This window comes from Lutra lutra, chromosome 10 (genome assembly GCF_902655055.1).
Source record: "Lutra lutra chromosome 10, mLutLut1.2, whole genome shotgun sequence".
NCBI classification, from domain to species: domain Eukaryota; kingdom Metazoa; phylum Chordata; class Mammalia; order Carnivora; family Mustelidae; genus Lutra; species Lutra lutra.
Window position 1 is genome coordinate 111,254,692 of NC_062287.1, and position 19,105 is coordinate 111,273,796.

A 19,105-nucleotide genomic window follows, 5' to 3' on the forward strand; every position below is an offset into this window, starting at 1 on the left:
AAGTTTTGTTCCTGGCACATAGAGGGGTCAGCTGGGCACAGAGAGGGGTCAGCTGTGCCCCAGAGGGTCACGCAGTGTCCCTTGAGCTCCCATCACTCAGGCAAGAAGCCTCTGGCCCATCCCGTGCCTGCCCACACCCAGCCTCAGGCAAGGCAAGCCCACCAAGGACAGGGACATTAGGTTCCAGAAGGGTGACCAGCCTCACTGGCCCCAGGCTGCCACAGCCATGCAGGGCCCGTGGCTAGGCCACGGTGCGTGGGACTGGACAGTGGCCCTGGCGGGGAGGAGGAGCCCTCTAGATCCAGCCCCAGCCCTGCCCACTCCCTGGCAATGAGCTCCCCTCTCTGAGCCTCGTCCCAGCCCTGACAGATGTAGACGAGATGCACTGGCTTCCGGGGACAAAGTACCACAGAGCAGGAGGCCTCCAACAACAGAAATGTATTCTTATGGTTCTAGAGGCTGGAAGTCCCAAATCAAGGAGCCAGGGCTGCGCTCCCTCTGAGAACCAGGGGCAGGTTCCTCAGGCCTCACCCCTGGCTTCTGGGGACTGCGGCCTCCTGTGCCTGCCCTGCTTCTGGCCAGGGCACTCCAGTCTCGGCCTCCGTCTTCACATGGCCTTCATTTCTCTGTGTTTCTTTTTCTTATAAGGACACTGTTCACTGCCTTAGGGTCCCCCCACTCCAGGATGACTGTGTCTTAACTTGGTCACGTCCACAAAGACCCTTTTCCAACCAAGGCCACGTTCTGTGGTTCTGGGGGTTAGCATGGAGACCTGCGTTTGTGGAGAACACATGTGACCCACAGCAGCAGGGCTGAGCTCCCCTTGCAGCGGGGGGCTACAGTCCTCTCTCCGGGTGTCCACGATGGGCGGGGGTGGCTGTGACGCACCTGCCCTCTGTCCCACAGTGTGCTCCGGGGGGCTGCCTGATGGAGCTCTGTATCCAGCTCAGCATTATCATGCTGGGCAAACAGCTCATCCAGAACAATCTGTTTGAGATCGGCATCCCGTGAGTAACGTCCGACCTCGGGTGCGAGCAGAGCAGGGTCGGTGGGGAGGCCCTGGGGTCCCCTGAAGGCTCCCGTGGTGGTCGGAGGGGCACGTGAGGTGGGACCTGGGCCAGGACAGGGTGCCGGGAGTGGGGACGGGGTTGAAGGTGAGGACAGGAGGGGAGGCAGGGCACAGCCACCCCATGGTGGGCGAGAAGAGGGGTCCTGACAGGCACCCTCAGACTCATGGTCCGGCCCCCTGGGCTTGGCTGTCAGAGTGCCTCGAGGCCCTGCTTCCTGACCTTCGAGAAGTGTGTCCCATGCGCCTCCAGGGCAGCCAGCCCACTGGAATCAGGGAGTTCGGGATGATTCTCCACACTCCCTCCCCTCCCCCACCCATGGCGTCTGCTTGGGCATCGCGGACCCCTGACCCGGTGGTCCCCCCTGCACCTGCTTCCTTATGTCAAAAACCAAACGATGGCCCTTGACCCCGCCTCCGGGGGAGGGACGGCCCAGGAAGTCCTCGACCGAGGGGTCCCGGCTCCGGGAACAGGAGACCCAGCTTGCGGGTGACAGGCCCCAGCACCCGTGTCGCCGGGCCTGCGGCTGAAGCGACGCTGTGTCTCCCTCAGGAAAATGAAGAAGTTCATCCGGTACCTGCGGCTGAGACGCCAGAGTCCCCCCGACCATGACCTGTACGTGAAGCGGAGGCAGCGCTACGAGGAGGACTACACACTGGAGCCCTTCGCGGGCCTCACGCCCGAGTATATGGAGATGAGTGAGTGCGGCGCAGGGCTCTGTCCTCGGGGGGCACAAGCGGGCCTCACCCCCGAGTACATGGAGATGAGTGAATGCGGCACGGGGCTCCCGTCCTCGGGGGGGCACCGAGCCAGAGCACAGGAGATACCCATGGATGGAGCCCTGGCACTAGCAATGGTGTCCCGGGACAGGACGATGCCCAGAGCTGACCCTAACTCCCAGCGGGGGGCTCCAGGGAGGGGGAGAGAGGGCAGACGCAGCTCGCACGGCCACCTGGAGCCCCCCAATCCCACCTGTGCCTTCTCCTTGCCTCCTCCCACCATTCCAGCCCCACTGGCCTCCTTGCTGTTACCCAAACATCCAGAGCTCGTGCCTACCACAGGGCCTTTGCACTAGCCATGCCCTGTCAAATGCTCTCCTCTTGATACCTGCGTGATTCATGCTCTCCCTTTTTCCAGGGCTGTAGTCAGGATGTATCCACTAGAGGGGTCCTCCTGACTGCAGGTTCAAAAGGGGCAGCCCCTCCCCTGCACCGCTGTGGCCCTCTGCCTCTCCCCATGCTCTGGTTCTTGTCACCAGCACGCACTCTAGCTTTACCTCCACCTCCCAGCAGAATGATGGAAGTTCTGTTCTCTCCCCTGCCAGACCCCCGACACCAGAACAGATGAGCTGTATGGCTGGCACTCAGTGCGTGTTCGCTGAGTGAACAGACCAGTAAAGGAGGCCAGGACGGCCCCTGCAGAGGGGTCCCAAGTGTAGGCCCCCAGCCACCATGGACAGCACATTTTAAATGCTAGTTTTGGGGCCCACCCCTGGTCTGTGCAGGGTGTGACCTGGGACCTTGCACTTCTTCCAAGTACTTAAGCAAATCCCAGACCTGCTCCCAGTTTTGAGGGATAGGCTGCCCCAAGAGACTTCTCTCCTGCTGGCCCAGTGGGTCCATAAAAGTCACACCCAGTGTCCCCATGATCATTCAAGAAGCACCTTGCGTTGACTCAGAAGGAAAAGAATCTTCAGACTTTAAAAACTGGAAATAATGTCATGTTCAGATGACTTGTCTATTTTCTCTTGGAAAGAAATCCAAGGTGAACTGGAGGCTGGCAGGCAGCTCCCTCACCCCGTGGGCCGCCGTGAACCCCCATGGGCCTGCTCCTTCCCTGGCTGTCAGGTCTCAGCCCTGGGGTCCAGGAGCAAGGCCACCCCTGCTTGCCTGAGGCCAGTGGGAAGGTGGACACCAGGAAGAACAGCCTGGGATCGGCTGGCAGACAGAGGCTCCCCCAGAATTTAATTTCTACAGTGGCTAGAAGTTGCATCCTGCATCCCTGTTGGGCGTGGTGGGACTCCTGGGATGGGCCCCTGCCCACCCAGGGAGCCACCCACCCTGGGACCCATGTAGTACCCCGCCACTCAGAATGCTCTGCTTCAGCCACTGCTGGCCTCCTCCTCGCAGACCGACTCTTCTGGGCACCTGGAGCACACAGTGCCTGAGACTGGACAGGGGGCAGCGGGGAGGGCCCCAGGCCCAGGCCATCTCCAGCTCCCCTCCCTGCTTCTCGGCCGTCCAGGCAGCAGCAGGCAGCATCACTCGGGAGCAAGGACCCCACAGCCTCAGGCTCGGCGGCCCACCTGGAGCCCACAGCCCAGCTGATCCGAAACCTCCATCCCGCCAGAGCCACCTACAGACACGACTGTCCACAGAAGGATCCCATGGAGGCCCACGGGGCAAATGAGAAGCCCGCAATCCTACTCCCAGACGGAGGCTCCCGCGGAGCCCCCCACCAGTGGCTCTAACAATGGCCACTCTCAGCCTGCCAGGCACACAGTGACATTCTGCCGGCTTCCTTGTTTACCACCTGGCAGGCCGCAAGAGCCCTGGGACAGGCTGTACGGCTCCTGAGCCAGCCTCCCCCATGCTGCAACCTTTCCCTGATCTCTCCCAGGAGCCCGGCTCTGTGCCGGCCACGGCATCCAAGGTCCAAGCCCCAGGGCCGGCGACGAGGATGGGCCAAGAGGGGCCAGACTGTCCTGGACAGTGGGCCCTGCCCAGCTCCCCAAGGCCTGACGAAAGGAGACAGTGGGGGCTCTTGGACACTCAGTGATACTGCCAAGCCCCCCAGGTCCCAGGAACCCCCAGCCACCAGGCACTGGGGCTGCGCCCGAGGCCCTTGCCAGCCCCACCTGGGTGACCAAGGCCGGGTTTTCATGCTCACGGGGGCCTTTTCCCCATCACTGATGATTGTCTGAGCTTAGATCTGTGATAGTGACTGCAGGCTCCTTACACACGAGCCCACTTCTTACACACGAGCCCACACTGGGGGCCAGAGCAAAATTTGGAATGCTCCCCACAGCCCCCTCCTGGCCCGGGGTCGCCTGGGGTTGTGGCAGGAGTGTTCCCAGGTCCCCCCGTATGCAGGTACGGGGGCATGTCAGAGGCAGGGAGCCAGCCAGACCCTGCCCTCCCCGTATGTCCAGCTGTGATATCCGCCGTGGGGGCCCACCGTGGGGGGTGGGGGCCCGCCGTGGGAGCGTGGGGCCCACCGTGGCACACGTGGCGCGCTGACCGTCCCTCTCCCCTTGCAGTCATCCAGTTTGGTTTCGTCACCTTATTCGTGGCATCCTTCCCCCTGGCCCCGCTGTTCGCACTGCTGAATAATATCATCGAGATCCGCCTGGACGCCAAAAAGTTCGTCACTGAGCTGCGAAGGCCGGTGGCTGTCAGAGCCAAAGACATTGGTGAGTGACTCTCAGGAGCTGGTTCTGGGCACGTGCTGGGTTGGGGGAGGGGGTACTGCTCCCCAGAGCGGGCAGACTGGGGTCTGGCCACGGGGTCCCCACGGGCTCCAGGATGGAGACTCGGGGACTCAGCATGGGGGACGGGGGACCTCCTCTGCACGCCCACCCCAACGTCTCAGCTCCTGAGAGAACATTCTGGAAAGCGTCAGTGCCTTGGGTGTCTGAATATCTCGACACCCAGCTGCACTAGGAGGTCCCCCAGGTGCGTGCACTGAGGTCCTCAGCACCCCACCCTCCTGCTCATGGCCCCAGAGCACAGACGGAGCAGACAGGCAGGAAGCTCGTGTTCGGGGCTGAGTGTGCCTTTCCACGAAGGGTGTCATGTAGTCATTCAAGGTGCACAAACAGGAAAGGGAGGAGGAAGGGGCCCTTCCAGCAGCGCAGAAATTGCTCTGTAGGGCTTGCCCGGAGGATCAGGTCAGAGGAAGCTCTAACCCCGAGCCAGCGAGAGCTTCCTCCTCATGGTGCACGGGGAGGCAGGGGTGGAGGGATGGTGCACTTTTGGGGAGCATGACACCTATTGCTCGGGGACTCAGAGGGGTCACCAGTGAAAGAGATCATCTCAAAATGAGTCAACTTCATTCAACCAGGACCCAGTTTTCAAGGGGCATGCAAAAAAGTTCCTATTTGATCTTGAAATGAAAAGGAAATGTGACAGAAATACGTTGAAGGCCTATCTGACGTGGTTTTCGTTGGAACGTCACATCTGGGCTTGTCGGTAGAAGACACCAAGATTGAAGGACGTGTTTGACGTGTCATCTGTTGTTTTACCAAGATGAGGACAGGATGCCAGAGTGACAGGACGACAGCAGGGCAGGCATCCCCTTGCTGGAAGGTGGTGGCGGCTTCTCCAGCCTTTGGCACTGGGCTCATCCCTGTCAGAAAGGCCCCTCAGCCATCCCATCCTGCCTGGGTCTGTGGGGCTCCTCGGTCCATGCCCGCCCTGGCCCCTGGTGGCACTGGCGGCGTGGCTGGGCCTGCCGCTCTCCCAGGTCGAACTGTCCCCAAGTGCCATTCATGCACTCAACGCGTGGTCACGTGTCACATGTGTCGGTCATTCTGTCTGGTTCACTGCAGCCCATGTTGGCACCGTGACATCCATGGGGACTCCTTCAGGGCCCAGCTTTAGGATGGGCCGGGGAACCTTGGTGTTCTGTGGGGGGGGGGGGGGGCGCCAGCCAGAGCCGGGGCTCAAATCTTGCGGTGCATCTGTCACCGTCTGTCACCTGTCTGGATGACCCAGGCAATGGGCAGAGACTCTGCAAACAGATGCTCTCCGGGCTGCACTTTACTGGAAGATTTCACTTGTGATTTTAAGAGGCTTTGAGAGAACTAACTGCCCTTCTGAAGTCCCTTCTGGCTTCCAGGCGCCTGATTCTGCCATAGCCCTGGCTGTGGGGTGAGTCCCTTGCCCCGCACACCACAGCCCTGAGTTTGCTGCTGCTCCGGGTCCGAGCTCTGCTCGGGGGTTCCGTACGTGGCCAGAATAAAGGCCGTGGTCTCCGTGGACCACGAGGGCACCGTTCTCGCCCCAGGCTGAGTGCACTGAATTTGGGCCCCAGGCCGCGTTCACAAGTCCCCTCCCCAGATGAAGGTGACATTGTCCCCAGGGTTCCCGTGAGCTTGTCATGCCCTGCTCTTAGGGGGAACCCCAGAGGCAGTGCGTGGACTTGATCACTTCTTGGGGCTTTCGGCATCGGGTCCTCCCGGCGATCTCTAGAGGAGGCCTGGGCAGATCCTCGGTCCCATTTTCCCAATGGGGAGACCAAGGCCAGGTGGTCACCAATGCTGAGCTGGGACTGGAGACCCTGCGCCCCCAGACCCCACCCATGGGCCGCCCGCTGCTGCAGCATCTCCGTAAGCAGACGGTTTGCCCGGGAAAGCTTACGTTGCAACCCAAGGCCCCAAAGGAAAGGGTGGACGGGGCAGCTGGCCGAGGCGCTCCCTGGACAGCCCTTGGGGATTCTGGAGCCCTGTGCCCAGTGTTAGTAAAGACGGGAGTGCGGCCTCCCGGCTCTCACTTCTCCCTGACAAAGGCCTGATTCTCAGGCGTCCAGAGGCCCCAGGCGAGGCCGGGGTGGCCGTGTTTGCGTTGGCAGAGCCCCACTTCCCCTGCGGCCTCGTCCTCAAGCCTGCAAACCTAGCAGGGTGAACGGGAGCGCCCCGGCCACCTCCTGGCCGCTCCCTGCCTGTCCCTGGCATGGTCCTTCCCACCACCCCCCGAGGCTGGGAGACGGGTGTCTGCCTTTTTTATGCCCGCGGCCCCCCTTCTCTCCCTGTTCTCATGGACCAGCCGCTCACTTCCTGGTTCCTGTCTGCTCGGTTGGAGGCATAATCTGCCCTTCTTCCCCTGTAACCTTTCCCTGAACAAGCCTTTGTATTCCTCCTATGATCCGTGTGGGCCCCGAGGGGACGCCGGGCCCGGTGGCCCCCACGGCCTGCACCCAGGGCTCCAGGGGTAGCCGGGGGAGGCTCTGGCTGGGAGGGGAGGCTGGGTGAGTCACGGTGGGGACCCAGCTCCCTGTCAGTGGGAACCCAGATCCAGCCTCCCGGCCCTGACCTTTGACAGCGGACGAACGTGCTTCCTGCTCCCACGTGTTCTCTTCGAGCCTTTCCCGTGAGCGGCCCCTGCCTGCGTCCGGCTCCAGCGCATGGTCCGGGGTGTCGGAATACCTCCCTATCTCATCCTTGGAAATGGGCTGTGGCGTCCCTGGACAGCAGGGACACCTTGGAGTGTCTCCCTCCCCCCCTTGGAGATTCTCCTACAGGGAGCCTGAAGGTTTTCATTCTGTACCTGGAGATCACTGGAACGTGGTATGCTCTGCGGCATGCGTCCTGATAACACAGAAGGGGAGGGCCAAGACTCCCAGAAGGGCTGAGCCCAAGGCCTGGGGCGGGCATCCTGGTTTGGCATTTTTTGTACAAGACCCTAGTATTCTGGTGTGGGGTCCAACAGGATCTCGGGCCTGGACATAGAGATGCCCTGGGGCCTGTACGGTGGGCTCTGTCCTGGGCTCTGAGAAGCTCTCCGGCCCACCCCGCATCCCAACCTGGTCACTCCCACTCCCCACACTCCCCTCCGTCCACCCACTGGCCTGTCCCTGGGCAGTGAGTCCAAGACCCATTTCCCTTCCTGGGGTCGCCGCCTCCCCTAGGAGCCTCTGCCCCAGACGCTTCACCTTCACCGGGCTCTCACCCAGGTCCCAGCTCCCGGTCTTGGAGGTTGCAAACCCAGACCCCACAGGGCCAGGAGGCCCGGTGGGTGAGTGAGTGCAGGGTGGGGAGAACAGAGCCGCAGTGCATGGCCCAGCTTGGAGAGGGCGCCACCGTAGCCATCGAAACAGGCCGCCCGTTTGGGACCGAGGCTCCTTCAGAAGCAGAGGCAAGTCCAGACTTTTCAAAAAACGTACCAGCATGGTCTGTAAACACCAGTCAGCGTTGCCAAGCAGCACGCACGTGAGCAGGACGAAACAGCCATGAGCCCAGCTGTGGCCCAAGGACCGCCCTCCTGCGGCCCGGGCCCAGGACCAACAGCCCCGGGGGGAAAGGGCTGTCTACGCTCTTGCAGTCACTCAGCAAACGTCGGCCCAGCAGTGCCGAGCGCCAGCGGCCAGACAGCGCACGCGAGGCCCAGGAGAGAAGCAGGGATGTGCGGCGCACAGCCTCCCCAGGCACTGTGCAGAGAGGCTCCCAGTACCGAGCGGCCGGGCGGGAAGCCCAGGAAGCCTGGCCTCGTCCAGAAGCGTCTCCCCCACGAGGACCATCTCCTCCCCTGCATCCCCACTGGCACTCCTGAGGGGAGCCCGACGGGGCGGCCTGGTACCAACGCGTGGGCCATGTGTTCCAGCAGGAAGGAGGCTTGAGAACCACTGCTCTCGTGGGGAGATGGACAGAACCCGGGACATCTCCTCGCAGCTCCGGTGGCGCTCCGTGGGGCGGGAGGCAGGCCCCCCTCGCTTCCCGCAGGGGCCCTCAGATAAGGCCCTCGCCGGGCCCTGCTGGCCTCATTCTGCTGGGGAGGCCAGTGGAGGACCGTGCGTTTGTCTGGGGAGCCCCCTGCTCCCTGCGGAATTAGGGGCAGTGCTAGGCACCACGGTGGCAGAAACGGGGGGCACACATACAGGAGTTGTCCTGCGCCTCACGGCCGTCGAATCATTATACTCAGGTCATGACCCCAGCATCCCCCACCCAGGGCCCTGGCATTGCTCTTGGATCTGGGACATACATTTAGGGACCCGTCCCTGAATTCGGTCTTCCGGTCCCAGAGCAACGGTGCAGGACACGGAAGCCTCCCGGGCTTGGTCTCCGCTCCTATGTGGACCGTTTTGGGCAGGAACCACATCCAAATGGAATCTTTGTCTCTCTGGGGACTTCGTCTAAGGTTTCGGGTTCAGGAACCGCTCAGGGAGCGGCTGATTCGAAGCACCCCTTGGAGAAGTGACAGTTTGGCTCTGAACACCTGCGGAGCCAGGAGTGGACGAGGCGCTGTCATCAGCCGGGGTCTCCTCCCCCCGAGCCCTTGAACATCTGCTCATTCCACGCATCTGACCACCGGGGAGAGGACCAAGCCGGCCCCGCTCACCTGCTAGCCGGGGGTCCTGACAGCCTGGGGCTGAGCCGGCCCGACACTGTGCTTCTCTTTCCCCCCAGGAATCTGGTACAATATTCTCAGAGGTGTTGGGAAACTGGCTGTCATCATCAATGTAAGTGACGTGGGGGACCTCTGCTGCCCAGGAGCGCCCACTGGGTGGCCACGGAGCTGGACGCCCCTCCCAGGGAAGCCACGTGGGGTCTCTGTCTCCTGCTCCGGTGCCACCCAGACTGGTGGAAGCATCCCCTGTTCAGACACGTCCCTTGGTCATACGAAGGGGTTGGGACGAACTGTGGGTGGGAACGACACATTGTCCTTGACCTTCTTCTATAACCTTGAGCAGACTTCTCTGCCACGCCCACCCTGGCCCCTAAGTCCGCTCCCTCCCCAGAGTCCTGAGGATACGAGAGAGAGAGAGAAAGAAACTCCTCTTTAGCAATCATTCTGCTCTTATTTTTAGAGGTTACCTTTATCGCTTTATATGAAATACGTGCCTGTTCTTTAAAGGTTCAGGAAATGCAGAAACATGGAGATGAGGGGCAGAAGCCCTCCGGCCTCCTCTTGCACACACGTAGTTTGCTGAGGACTTTGCTTCCCTGCTCAGCCTCCTGCCCGGGCAGCCCTCCTCCTCAGCCCCTCGTCCACACACTCCTGCCACAGCCTCTCCTGCCCCTGCCCCTGTCCCTGCAGGTTAGGAGGGCAGGGGCCTGTCACGAGAACCAGCCCACTGCCTTCCCTGCGGCCGCCCATCCAGGTCCGCGTGGCTCTTCCGAGGCCTGGATGTCCCTGGGCTTAGTGGTCCAGCGGTCCCTCACACACGCTTCAAAGCCAAGGCTGATCCCCAGGCGTGCGAACAAATGTCAGACAGCCTCGGAGGTCCGCAGTGCCCCCAGCCTGTGACCCTCACCCCTCCACCTGCGGGCTGAGCCCCAGCCTCCAGAGGCTGACTTCCGCACACAGGCCGCCGCTCCCAGGAGCAGACACAGCCTGGGGCCTCTGGGTCTGGGGACTCGGCCCCACAGCACAAGAGGTGACGCTCGGCCCCAGAGAAGAGACTCTCAGAGCCCTGGGACACTGGCTCCCCTGCTGGGGGCAGCCCCCTGCCCAGTCCAGGCTCTGGAACTCCTGTTAAAGGGCCGCGATGGGCAGAGCGTGCGCACTAGGCAGCGATAGCTCCTTCTCCTGACCTGGGCTGGTGGGCGCAGAGTTCCAAGGCAGTAGCGCACATTTTGATGGGGGAGGGGGTGAGCTGGGAACGGGGTACAGCCGGCTGGAACACAGGGGTGATGCGAGCAGCTGGAAACTAGCTGGACCTCTCATGGGAACAGCCAGCAACAGCAGTAATGGCAGCTAGCATTTATCGAGCCTCTAGAATATTCCAGGCCCTTCTACACTCTTTACACACATCCACCCCTTGTGCACACACAGCCTTCAGGGAAGGGACTGTCCTTGCCCGTCGTACAGGACGGCCGAGGCACAGAGAGCTCAGCCGACCTACCCAACACCACACCGCCAGAAAGCGGCAGGGCTGGACCTTACCCCAGGCGGCCAGGCTCCCGGTCCCTGCTCTTGTTGACAGCACACCGGATGTCCCCAGAGATGGCTCTGGGATAGGATGATTGGAATCCGAACCTCACTGTTCACTAAGTTCTTTCCACTCCCGCATACCCTCTCAAGTACGCCAGGGAGGGGAGGCACACAGAGCACAGAGAGGTTAGGTGACGCGGCCGAGGCCACACAGCCAGTGAGAGGCTGCATTTGCCCCCCTGCCTTCCTGCTCAGGGATGTCCTGTTCCCTGCACCCAGGCCCCCTTGCCGACTCATAGGCAAAGTGTCACATGGCCCCACCCCAGGGCCAAGGCCACCCTGGCTCCCTCGGGGCATGTCCCCCTCCCGCACCCAGCCGGGGGTCTGCACTCACCGCCCTGTCCCCGGCCCAGGCATTCGTCATCTCCTTCACGTCCGACTTCATCCCTCGTCTGGTGTACCTCTACATGTACAGCGAGAATGGGACCATGCACGGCTTCGTCAACCACACCCTCTCCTCCTTCAACGTCAGTGACTTCCAGAACGGCACGGCCCCCAATGACCCCCTGGACCTGGGCTACGAGGTACAGATCTGCAGGTATGGCTCTCAGCGTTTCTTTCTGAAAGACACATGTGGTGGGTTTCTGGGAAAAGACTAGTTCAAGCAAGGATTCTTTTAGGGGCAAGTCACAGAATATCTCAAACTTGCTTCAAGGGGGAAAAAAAAAAAAAAAGCCAGGGTGGCCACTGGGAAGTCATTTAGGAGTTCCTTTCATTAAGAAGGCAAGGACAGCTTCAGGCATGGCTGGATCCAGGCCTGTAGTTTGCCAGTCAGGCCCTGCTCTGGTGCAGCCTCCCAGCTTTGCCTTCCTCCATGGTTGTGTTGTTTGGGTAGACAGTGAAGACGCTCTGTCACCTCAGCCATCCCAGTGACGGAATGTCTTTCTCAATAGTCAGCCAAAGTCGCGGTTCTCACTGGCCTGCCGTGGATCACATGCCCGTCCCTAAATAAAGCGCTGTTGGCAGGGGGCAGGGGCTAGAGCTGGGGCGTGTGCCAGGATGTGGGGTCATGCTTAGAGAATGAAGAGGTCCTCAGGAAACTGGGATGCTCTGACTCGGGGAGGGGGTACTGGATGCTGGGCAGGCCAGCAGAGATGGCCAGACCTGTGGGGCCCCACCTGCTGGCCAGATGCATGGGGTACACAGGAAGCCCCCCAGGAAAGATGGAGGCGGGGCCGGACGTGGGGGGCAGAGCTGAGACCTGGCCATTCCCTGGGCCCCTACCACATGCGCCAGCCTAGGTTGGGATCCGGGGACCCGTGCCTGGCACGGTCCCTGCTGTCTGGGGACCTTGGCACAGATCAGCGTAAAGGAGGGGATCGTAGTTGGAAGCCCGGGTGAAGGGCAGACGCAGTGGGTCACTCCGGTGACAGGACAGCCTGGGCAAAAGCACCAAGGAGGGAATCCACGGGAGCTGTTCCAGCCCAGCTGAGGTTCGGGGCACAGAAGAGCTCAGGGACAAGATACGCCTCCCAGAGCCCGTGAGGTGAAGCGCGGTCCCTCCGGCTGGGGGAGGCCTGCTGGCTCCTTGGCACGTGGTTCCCTGAGGCTGGCTGGCTGGTAGATCTCTGTCACCTTGACCAAGGAAAGGGGAGAGGGGGCACCTGCTAGTGTCTAGGGTACTGAGCAACAAGAAGCAGCTTGCAGTGACAAGATGGTCCCAAGAAATGGAAAATGCCCCGCCTCCAGGAGCCATGGGGAAAAGGGAAGCGGGCGTCCTGGCTCGGGTGCTCCCCGCAGCACTGCACACAGCAGGCATCCCTGCGGGGCCCGGAGCCACTCCGGTGCAAGGACACGGTGTTCTCTTCTGTGTCAGGGTGGGGACGGCACCTGCTCTGGGCCCAGGTGCAGCCGGGGGAAGGAACGAGTTAAAGCCGCGTCTGCCAGCTAGATAGGGTGCGTGACACCGCAAGGCCCGCACCCCAACCCGGCTCCAGCTTCCCGAATCCCACCCGCCCACACACTTCCACATGCACCTAAATGGGCCCAAAAATCACTCCATTGTGGTCATCTCAGAGAGGGGACAGCCTGGGAGCCGGAAGTGCAGAGAAGGGACCCACAGACACACGCCCCCATCCTTCAGCAGACGCACACTCCAGGCTGGCGCAGACAGGCAACCCCTCACCCCTGGGCTTCTGCGCCAGACCCCCTCTCCTTCCGCAGCCCCGACGCTCTCCCTGCATCGTCTCGACGGTTCAGGCTAAATGTACACACTTGACCTACTTTGCTAAAAATCCATTTTGGAGGATGAATAATTACAAGCGAGGAAGACAGGAGATGTGTGGTCGTCTTACTAGAAATTTCCTCTGGAATGTCAGCGTTGGTATTTACACGGTTAGCCTCGGTTTCCAAGAGCCGGACGTTGGGTCCCAGACTTTGGCTAAGGAAGCAGCTCCATCTCTGTCCCATGCATCAGCCCAGGGTCCTGGCCGTGTGGGGGAGAGGCCAGGCTCACAGCCAAGACCCATTTATAAGCGTCTTGTAGCTTTCACCCCCGCGGAGTCGGAAGACCGCGGATCAGACCAGCCCACTCCCCGGGATTCGGGCTCCAGCCAGGCCCTCCCCGCTCCACTGGCCAAGATCCAGCAGTGCAGGTCTGGGAGCTCCGGGCCCTCACCAGCTGCGCCCAGGCAAGGTGCCTCTCGCAGGAATTGGTGGCAGGAGGCACAGCACCCAGCCCAGCCTGGGGCGATGGGTGTGGGGAGAGGAAGAGCACCGCTCAGAGCTCCAGTCATGGCTGGCTACCATTTACGTCTATGCTGAGGCAGGTCTTCTCTAATCCCCGGAGCCACCCCCAGAGAGGTCATTATGACCCTCCCCAGGGGCACAGGCAGGCTGGGTACCAGAGCTAAGCAAGGAAAACGTTAGATCGTCTCTGATCGAGGTCAGTGCAAGTGGTGGGAGGTGGCCTCTGGACAGGCCTAAGCGGGCTTTGAGGGATGCCTAGGAGTCTGCCAGGTGACCCACGCATATTTCCTTGCATCCCAGTGCAGCTGGCCATAAGCACAGAAAGAAAAGGAAGGAACGCGTGTACATGGCGTCTGACAAGCTGGGAGAGCAGGGGCTGCCTGTTCCCATCACAGAGCAGGTTGGACAAGTCCTATGTCACTGTGCCGCTGGTACCCAGATAGGATCGTTCCCAGAGAGATCGATCCTATCTCTGGCCTGGCAGCTTAGCACCCAGCAGCTCCTTGGAGGCTCCCATCCAGCTCCCTCCACAAGTAAGGTTCTGTGGGCGAGGGGCCCTCTCTGTTGTGTGTTCCTGAATGTGCTCCCTTGAAATGGGAGCTGGAAGATAATAGCGACTCACTAAATGCTTCTCCTGTGACTGAGAGGATGCCAGACCGAGGCCCAGAGAGGCTGAGCCACTGCACGAGAACACACAGCAAGGTGGTCACTGTTCTGGGGTCAGGCCAGGGCTGTGCCCCCAGAGCCAGATGACCCCTCTTCTGGTCCCCCCACCACTGGACCTCAGCGACCAGTGGGGATGAACTGCCACCCCAACCCCAGAAACTGCCCTTGCCTCAAGCTTATTCTGGCGGCTTTGGGGAGCTTTCTGCTATGTAACACAGGTCAGCTCCAGTAAAGCCAATAGTGTCCCCAGAATTCGGGGCACAGTCAGAGGGCCTGTGAAGTGACAGGACCCTGGTTGTCATCCTTGCCCTGCTCCCACAGATTGGTCATCTCAGGACCTCTGAGAAGGGGACAGGGATGGGGCACTCTGGAGGGGGGACAGTGTATGCTGGCAGGCAGTGGACAGGCAAGCAAGGAAGCCGCTTTCCATAGAGCGAGGGTCAGTGGGAGGTCCCCGCGGGGAGGGTGTCTGCCCCGGCGGGAAGTCAATGGGCAGCGTCCACGATGCCACGTCAGAGAGCGGCGCAGACAGGTGTCGTGTTTGGATAAGGAGGGAAGAGCCGGGAAGCTGCAGCGGGAAGAGGAGAAGGAGGCCGGGGCAGGCTTTCTTGCTGCTAGCTCAGGGACGTGGGGCACCGGGAATGATCCCTGGTTCTGCTTGAAGACCCCCCAACCCCCGGCTGATTCCTGTCCATCTCTGCAGGTACAAAGATTACCGGGAGCCCCCATGGTCAGAGCACAAGTACGACATCTCCAAGGACTTCTGGGCCGTGCTGGCGGCCCGGCTGGCTTTCGTCATTGTCTTCCAGGTGCGGCAGGCCCTCGTTTCCTGGAGGTTTGGGAAGCGGGCATTGAGGAAGCGCTCTGAGCCCAGAACGGGGTCAGAAGGCAGGAGGTGGCCCGTGTCGGGGGCGTTGGGAGGCCCAGAGGCCTGGCGACCCTGGGCCCTGTGCAGGGACAGGTCCCAGGAGGGCAGAGGGAAGCCTGGGCCAGTACCAGTGGTGGGATTTGGACCTCTCTGGGGAAGGCAGGCCTAGTTAGATACAAGTGGTCTTTACTGAAGGAGACAGGGAGGAAGGTAGACCCAGCTCAGGTTCTCACCACCTCTGTAGCTGGAGACAACCCGAGGACAGGACCAGTACAGGCAGGAGGAGGGGAGTGGGTTCCCGGCTGACTCCAGCCCCCAGCCAGGGACCAGAGCACCCAGCCTTGCCTGGTCTCTGGGGAGGGGACAACAAATAACTCGGAGGCCAAAGTGATTCCCAGGGGACAGGACCCAAGACTGGGGACCAGGCTGCTGTCTGCAGCAGCTGTAGTCCCAGAGCTGGGGGAGCATCCCTTAACCACATGGGCCCAGTCAAAGTCCCTTTTACTCAGGTACCTCTTGCACCTGGAATCCTAAGGACTGAGTTCAAGCCCCAGCACTGCCCTTTACAGAGAGTGTGGCTGCTGGTGGGACCTCCACCCCTCTGCTGCCTCACCTGTCAGCTTTCCATAACACTGCAAACAAGAGTTTGGAAAAAAGTGTCTGAGGCTGAGTTTACCAGAAGCAGAGCCTGAGGCAAGGATTTGGTGCAAGTGGGTTATCCCAGCACACACCCAGGCCCACCTGGATGCAAGAGAACCCCTTTGGTCTGCCCATGTTGGTTGGGCATGGGCCGTAGTCTGTTCAGACCAAGAAGAGCCAGGCAGGAGGGGGTTCCCTAGAAAGAAGGCAGCTGTGAGCCTCAGTAGCCCGGGGAGTCACCAGCACAGTCCACCAGGTAACGAACAGCCAGATATGCTGACAAGGGATCACGGGACAGAAGTTTTAAAAATAGATTTCAGTTCTTCTGTAAAAGCCGACCATTTGCTCTCCATGCACTAGAAATTTCTCCAGGGAGGGAGCAGACTTGCGGGGTGGCCCTGGGAGCCCTTGCAAACTGGAGAAGGGCCTGTGGCATCATCAGACACCAAGTTCCACCCGGCTTTCATGCTATTTCTATTCTATTTTCCTTAAAGCCCGGTACTTACTGTATTTGGTGATGCGTGACCAATCCAATCATGGCTTAAGCTTCCCAGACCAGGGAGTCAGAATTATTCAGAAACTTGCCATTTACTGAGCTCCGGTTTATAATAGAAGTCAGCAAAGGTTTCTGGAGGGCTAGCTGGCCACTTTCCTGCCTCATTTATACCTTGGAGGAAACCGAGGCCAAGGGAGTCCAAACTGTGTGTCTCGGGTCACAGGCTGGGAGTGATGGGGTGGGCACAGTGGAGGGGTGGTAGGGAGGTCGGGGGTGGGGGAAAGCAGAGACAGGTGTGGTGAAAGGCAGGTAGGAGTGGAGGCAGGTGCAGGGAAGGTGGGGAGCACCTCCTGCTGTCCTCCTCCCCACCCTCACACACTGACTCTCCTTCCAGAACCTGGTCATGTTCATGAGCGACTTCGTGGACTGGGTCATCCCAGACATCCCCAAGGACATCAGCCAGCAGGTGCACAAGGAGAAGGTGCTGATGGTGGAGCTGTTCATGCGGGAGGAGCAGGGCAAGCAGCAGCTGCTCGACACCTGGATGGAGAAGGACCGGAAGAAGGACGAGCCGTGCAACAACCACGGCCCCAAAGCCTGCCTGGACAGCCCCGAGTACCCTGGGGGTGCCCTGTAGCTGCCCCTGGCCTCCCGGCCACTGGGCACCCTCCCCCAGCCGGTGGAAGACCACCTTCCGATAGGACAACATTCTTCTGTCATTTTCCTGTTTCTCTTCTCCTCGTTTTGCACAAAACCATATGCAGGGAATTTTTTTATCTTTAGTATTCAAGTTTAATCAAAATGATCGCTGGGGATAGGGTGAGAACGCGCGGGAATACGGTCGCTTTGCAGAAACAATCCTTGGGAACCTTGGGTCTCCTTTGCCGTGGAAGGTGAGCAGAGGCCTCCAGAAAGCATCTTTTCTAATCTGCCCGATGCCTTTAGAGAGAGTCGAGATGGTGTTGCAAAGCATTGGAGAAACATCGTGCAGTCTTAGAGGGAGAACGGAACAACGAAGTTGACACCAGTTCCAGAAGGCTCACCTACCGCCAGGTCGGAGAAGTCAGCTGGCTTTTCATCTTCTGTTTTCCATTAGTTCAGAAACTGAGAGACCCTCTGGCCAGAAGGAGAGGGCCTGTGAGCTCAGAATTTACTGTTGGAGAACCTTGGGGCAGCAGGTGTCCCTCGGGACAGTGGGTAGCCCGCACCGTCAGGGTCCCCACTGTCAGCCCCACACCTGCCCCTCCACCATGAGCCAGCCTCAGAACTGTCCATCTGCTTGGTGGGACAGAAAAAAAGAAGAAGAAAGAAAAGCAGGTGGGCAGAAAATGAGCAGAGAGAGAGAGGACCCCAGAGGCATTTCTAAAGACGGCTTCAGGTTCCACGAAATCTTAAGGCATCGGGAAAACAGTCACAGCTTTAGAATATTTATTGGGATTTTTTTTTTTTTAAATCAGTTCTAGGATGGATTTGAGGGTTTTTCTCTGTCGCTCCAAGGTGGAAGGAGTTTATTTTATTAGTTAACCAAATATCATCGCGAGGAATTTAAAAAACACTGTTACTACCAAAGATTTTTATTAATAAAGGCTTCTATTTTGGTAATACTTCTCTATATTTTTACTTACAGGAATGTGACTGTGGGACAGTTACCATTTTAAAGCTTGTAAAAACGAGTCTCACAGATGACAGGAGTGGTCTAAATTTGCAGCCATTATACTAACCAATTGTCTGAAATTTCTCGAGCTCCAAGAGAAACCTAAAAAGAAATGTCTCATCGAAGGGAGGGGAGAAACAGATGCGTTTGCTGTGAATGTGCGCTCGGCGTGAGGCCATCCCCTCAGGCCGCCAGCCCCGACCGCCATCCATAGGCATTGCTATAGTCATGGGGTCTGACGCTTCTAGTTTCTCTTGTACAGTAAGTAGTTGGAAGTGGGTTTTTTTGTATATAAATACTGCATTAAAAATTAGGTGATGACCAAAAATCCTTTTATGGAAACTATTCTTTTTTTGAAAAAAAAAAAAAAGTGAATGTACGCCAGTTCACCAAGGACCGTGGCTGAACCTTCATGCAACTAAATAAATTTGGATACACAACCCCTGTCTTCACTCGAACGCCGTCCCTGTGACCTTCACCCCGGGAAGCTCAAGAGGCTGTCCCCAGAGCCTCCTGGCTGAGCTGCAAATTCGGGAGGGATCACAGGCATCCACGTCTCTCTGTGAGTGTGTGTATGCATGCGCCTGTCTGTGCTTGCGTGTGTGCACGTGTGCGTACGCATGGGCTGTGTTTCCTTGGACACCTGCGTGTGTGTGTGTACGTGCATGTGCCTGCGTTTATGCTGGGGTGGGCGTTGTGCTCACCCCTTCCCACCATCCTCCTCCATCCTCCAGTTCCTGCCCCGGTCCCACCAACCCAGCACGGTGGCACTTAGAAATCCATGGACCTAAAACGTCCTCAATCCTCCTGGATACACACCTAGGGTTGCCAGTGTTTTCGTTTGGGTCAGTGGGGACACGTTTTCAAACTGCCACTTCTAATCAGCACTATTTCACGAAAGAAAGATACTTTTCACACCCAACGCCAGCAAAGCCTCACAGCCCTGCTAGCTGGGGTCGGTCCCTAGAAACCCCTCCGGGCCGTTCTGCCTCTCACACTCCGGGTCGAGGGAGAGCTTTGGCGCCCCCTAGAGCCCGCGTTCCTGCGTCCCCAGGAACATCTCCGCGGATCTCAAACTCCCAACGTCCTAGTTACCTGCCGCCTAGATGTCCTCCCAAAGTTTTGGAACCACTTCCTTAGTCCAGACATGAAGGCAGAACCCGGAGGCAGCATCGCGGGGACCGCCCCTCTCCATGAGCCCTCCCAGAAGCCCTCGAGGGCCCATCTGACAGATGAGCAGCTCAGCGTGGGGAGGTAACCCCCGTGGGCACAGGGCTCCTGAGCACCTACGCCAAGACGGGCACCCAGACCATGTAGACATTCACTCATGCAGTGTTCGAGCACGTAGCAGTGGACAGAGCAGACCGTTCCCTCCTC

General features: G+C 59.7%; 1 protein-coding gene across 5 annotated transcripts in view; it reads left to right on the forward strand.

Annotated features, from left to right (window-relative positions):
* ANO1 (anoctamin 1) overlaps positions 1-17,518 on the forward strand; it is a 149,866-nt gene extending 132,348 nt beyond the window's left edge. For all 5 annotated transcript variants that reach the window (XM_047692222.1, XM_047692221.1, XM_047692223.1 and 2 more), the window contains 7 exons: positions 907-1,007; positions 1,620-1,765; positions 4,327-4,479; positions 9,190-9,242; positions 11,071-11,255; positions 14,775-14,880; positions 16,469-17,518. In XM_047692222.1, coding sequence (XP_047548178.1) covers positions 907-1,007; positions 1,620-1,765; positions 4,327-4,479; positions 9,190-9,242; positions 11,071-11,255; positions 14,775-14,880; positions 16,469-16,711 — 987 coding nt within the window. In that variant the 3' untranslated portion in view covers positions 16,712-17,518. The remainder of the gene's footprint in view (positions 1-906; positions 1,008-1,619; positions 1,766-4,326; positions 4,480-9,189; positions 9,243-11,070; positions 11,256-14,774; positions 14,881-16,468) is intronic.
* The last annotated feature ends 1,587 nt before the right edge of the window (positions 17,519-19,105 follow it).